The sequence below is a fragment of the Poromitra crassiceps genome (genome assembly GCF_964638095.1).
Source record: "Poromitra crassiceps genome assembly, chromosome: 19".
Taxonomy (NCBI): Eukaryota; Metazoa; Chordata; class Actinopteri; order Beryciformes; family Melamphaidae; genus Poromitra; species Poromitra crassiceps.
This window is the reverse complement of record NC_139646.1, coordinates 14,269,103-14,272,721: the sequence shown is the minus strand read 5'-3', so window position 1 is coordinate 14,272,721 and position 3,619 is coordinate 14,269,103. Positions and strand designations below refer to the sequence as shown.

General features: G+C 51.3%; 1 protein-coding gene across 1 annotated transcript; it reads right to left on the bottom strand.

The window, feature by feature from the left end:
- Positions 1 to 272: 272 nt before the first annotated feature.
- Positions 273 to 3,317, bottom strand: LOC310793907 (zinc finger MYM-type protein 4-like; the record flags this gene model as incomplete). The annotated part of the gene is made up of 2 exons (XM_083655795.1): positions 273 to 535; positions 1,424 to 3,317. The coding sequence occupies 2 exons, from the start codon at positions 3,315 to 3,317 to the stop codon at positions 273 to 275; spliced, it is 2,157 nt and encodes a 718-aa protein (XP_083511921.1).
- Between the last annotated feature and the right edge of the window lie 302 nt (positions 3,318 to 3,619).

Sequence of the window (3,619 nt, the reverse complement as noted above, 5' to 3'; positions counted from 1 at the left end):
ATGACATCATCGATGACCTCATAAAGTCACATCTGCCATCACAGTCAGCCTAGACCATCTGACTTCGCTGATGACCTCACAGGGGAAACTCTGACATCACCGATGACCTCATGAGGTGAACTCTGACATCATCATCGATGATGTCACGGCGGTGACATCATCATTGCGTCGTTGGCGCCTTGGTTGGTGGGCGTCATTTGCCCCAAGAACAGGCCTGATGGTGGGCCATTACGGAGCATTTTCTATCAGGCGGTCAGGTCATTTTGCTTCTGCTAACCTCCCCCCTTGCCCGTCTTGATGTGCATCTCGTGGATGGCGAGGATGCGGATGAGCATGGCCTCCATGGTGCTGTCGTCCAGCGGGGTGGAGGAGAACCAGATGGGGCTGTTGGGAACGTAGCAGCTCTCTGGGTGAAGGTGAAACAGTTTGGTGGCCTGCTTGACCGTCTCTGAGCATTTGGAGAGGTAGTACTCATAGAGTCTGACCGGACAGCGGAGAGGGTTCTCAATATTCTCTACCATATCCAGGATTTCCGCTTTAAGGCCGTTTCACACCGGTCCGGATTTTCGCGCGAATATTCGGCACGGAGATTTGGAACAAAATGTTTTAATGAGTTGCAATTGAACCTTGCACACCGAGGCGGAACATTCGTGCGGGGGTTTATTTTTCCGCACGGACTTTGACTTCGGCGGATTTTCGGATGCGGCAAGATACGTTTGACCAATGAAATCCTTTATTTACAACTGACGTCACATTGTAGTATGGAGCTGCGCTGCTGTTTGGCATGGTGATGATTAAATTTGTGTTCATAGCCTACTGTAACGTTACAGGCTATCTGCCTTCCTAGCGTGAACGTCCCCCCCAGTTTCGTCGTTTGTTTACAAACACTGATCCCTCGTATATCGTGATTTTTTTTTAAAGCAAAATACGGTAAACAAAATAAATTACATGAAAATGCTCACCTCAAACACACTGCAAGAGTCGATAGGTTTGCGGTAGTTTGTGTGTTTCCTCATTATGTGAGGGGCTATCATCCCCAACAGAGCCTCAAATTGCTCAACTCCCATTCTGAAATACTGCCTGAAGCGACTGTGATACCGGCGCAGCTCCTGGACCAGCTGATGAAACTCGCCATGTTCTGTGCGCCTCTCTAAAATTGGGTGAACCCAGAACCTTCTTTTCCTCTTTCTCGTTTGTTTTCTCAGCAAAATGAGGAGCAGGTCATCATCACTGCTACTACTACTGCTTGACTCCATCGTGGTCTCTGCTCACTGTTTTTCCGCAGACGGAAAATTAACGTGGGAATGCGAATAATTCGCACCCGCACCTGTGTGTATAGTTTGCAATGTGGAAAATCCGCACAAAATATCGCATCGCATTTCGCAACGCATTCCGCACCGCACCAGTGAGAAACGGCCTTTACTCTCCTCCTTTTCCTCCCCATCATCCTTCTTACGCTTCTTGGGTGGGGCACCATCTTCATCTGCCTGCGGCTGCTCCTCCTCCTGGCTCGTGGCTACGGGAGGGTAGAAGCGCAGGAAGGTGGTCTTGGTGTTGTTGGCGGTGGTCTTGGTGCAGCGCATGACGTGGCTGAAGGACAGCTGGCGGTGCTGCTTCACTGTTCTGAAGCCAAAATACTTGCAGCAGAAGAAGAGCAGGGTGTTGAGGAGGATGATCGGGGGGTAGGTCCCCAGCTGTTTGCTGTCCCACAGGTACTCCTCCTTCACACGGGAATGGACATAGCCACTGGTTGTGATTTGGGGTTCGAAATCTTTTAGCATCTTGGTGATCTCCATGGAGAACTTGTTGTAGAATCTATCGGTGAATATGTTCTCCACACGGCCATTATCAAACAGGTACTTTTGTATGCTGAGACAGAGGTAGAACAAGCTGTCAGGTGAGTATGGCTCTCCGTTGGGTCGTTTCACCTCGGTGATGAAGCAACAGAGGCCGTAGCTCAGCTCTGCTGTGGTGCAGCGAAGAACATGCTCCTTTAACTCCATGATACGAGAGCCGAAGCGTGGCTTCTCAATGTTGAGCTGGGTCTCCCTCCACTGGATCCAGCTCTTCCAGGCATCGATTCCGTACTGACTCTTCAGTGTGTGGGGCTCCCTCGCCATCACTGACTTAGATGCCTTAGCCGACTGTTTCGACTCACAACCCTTCTTATTATTATTGTCCCTGGCTTTCCTGTGAAGATGTCGTCGTTGTGAAGTGGCAGGCGGAGGAGGCCTGGGGCAGCGTGGGGGTTGGTGTCTCAGCTGGGCCATCATCTCCAGAGTAAAGTTAGCCTCGATGTCCATGGGAGGCGGGACTGAAGGCGGGCGCTCAGAATAAGGCTCACTGGCCACGCCCACAGGAGAGTCTATGAGCGGGTGTAGCTTCTCATGGTCGTACGGTCGATTGGGTGACCTGAAACCGGCGTCAGAGGAGGGCTCCTCCCAGTTGTTTAGGAAGCCGGCCAGGTTGTCAGCTGTGTCCAAGTCATCACTGTAGTTACTGGCGTGGTCATCCGGGGCGTGAGCTTCTGGCCTGTCTCTCTCTTTGTCTTTCTCTACCAAACGATCCTTCTGCCCCTCCTTCTTCTTATCACTCCCACCCTCCTGGTCGGCCACCATCTCAGCCATGAGGAGAAGCTCTGCCTCGAAGGGGTCGGCTGGGATCTTCTCCTTGATCTCCTGGATGGTTTCCACAATGCGCTCAGCACTGTCAACCCTCCTGGGGACAGGCAGCAGTAAGGGAACAGCCTTGTTCTTCAGCACCTTGGGAGGAGCCTTCGCAGCGTCTGTCTTGAACTTCTTAAAACCCATCACACATAGTAGAGTGCAAAAGTTCCTGATGGAAGTATCTGACATGGCTAGGTGGTAGGCTGATACTGTGGTCTTCCCACAGCTGTCACAAGACAATGGCGCACCTGATGCACTGGCAGACTGGACCTTGTATGCCATCACACAGCTGCTGGTACAGAAGAGCTCCACCACATCCTCGCTGCTTTTGTTTTCCTTCATGTCTGACACCAGCTGCGTGTGGCAGCTGGTGTGGCACATGCTACATGGCTGGGGTGTCTTGATGTTCTCTTTGAACTTGACCAGACATTCTGCCGTGCACAGGGTTTTGCTGCCGCCCTCCATCTTCAGTACGAGGGGCTTGTTCTGGCAGTAGGCACCGCAGTTCTCACAGCTAGCCACGGACAGATTGTTGACTGTGCGGAAATAGCTAAAACAGGTGTCACTGCAAATCAGGTGGACAGCATCATTCAGGATCACCTCATGTTTGCTAATGCAGTCTCTGGTGCAAATGCTGCAGATTGACTGCATTATGATGATCCTTAGGGCACTGGTTCGGATCCGGCTCGAAGGAGCAGTTTGTAAGGAAGTTTATGTGCTTGCCTTGTGTGAAGTGTGAAGTTGCTGGATCTTAGGTAAGGGCTCACGGGCAGTGATCGATTAGAACCACAGAGATGTCTTTCAGGCTAATTTATGGAATATGGAATATCAGGCAGAAGCAGTCATAGCAGAACAACACCTTTTATACCCCCCCACATTCGAGGTATGACATCGTTGGTGATGTCACAACGTCCGGGGAGGTATGACATCATCGATGACCTCATAACGTCACG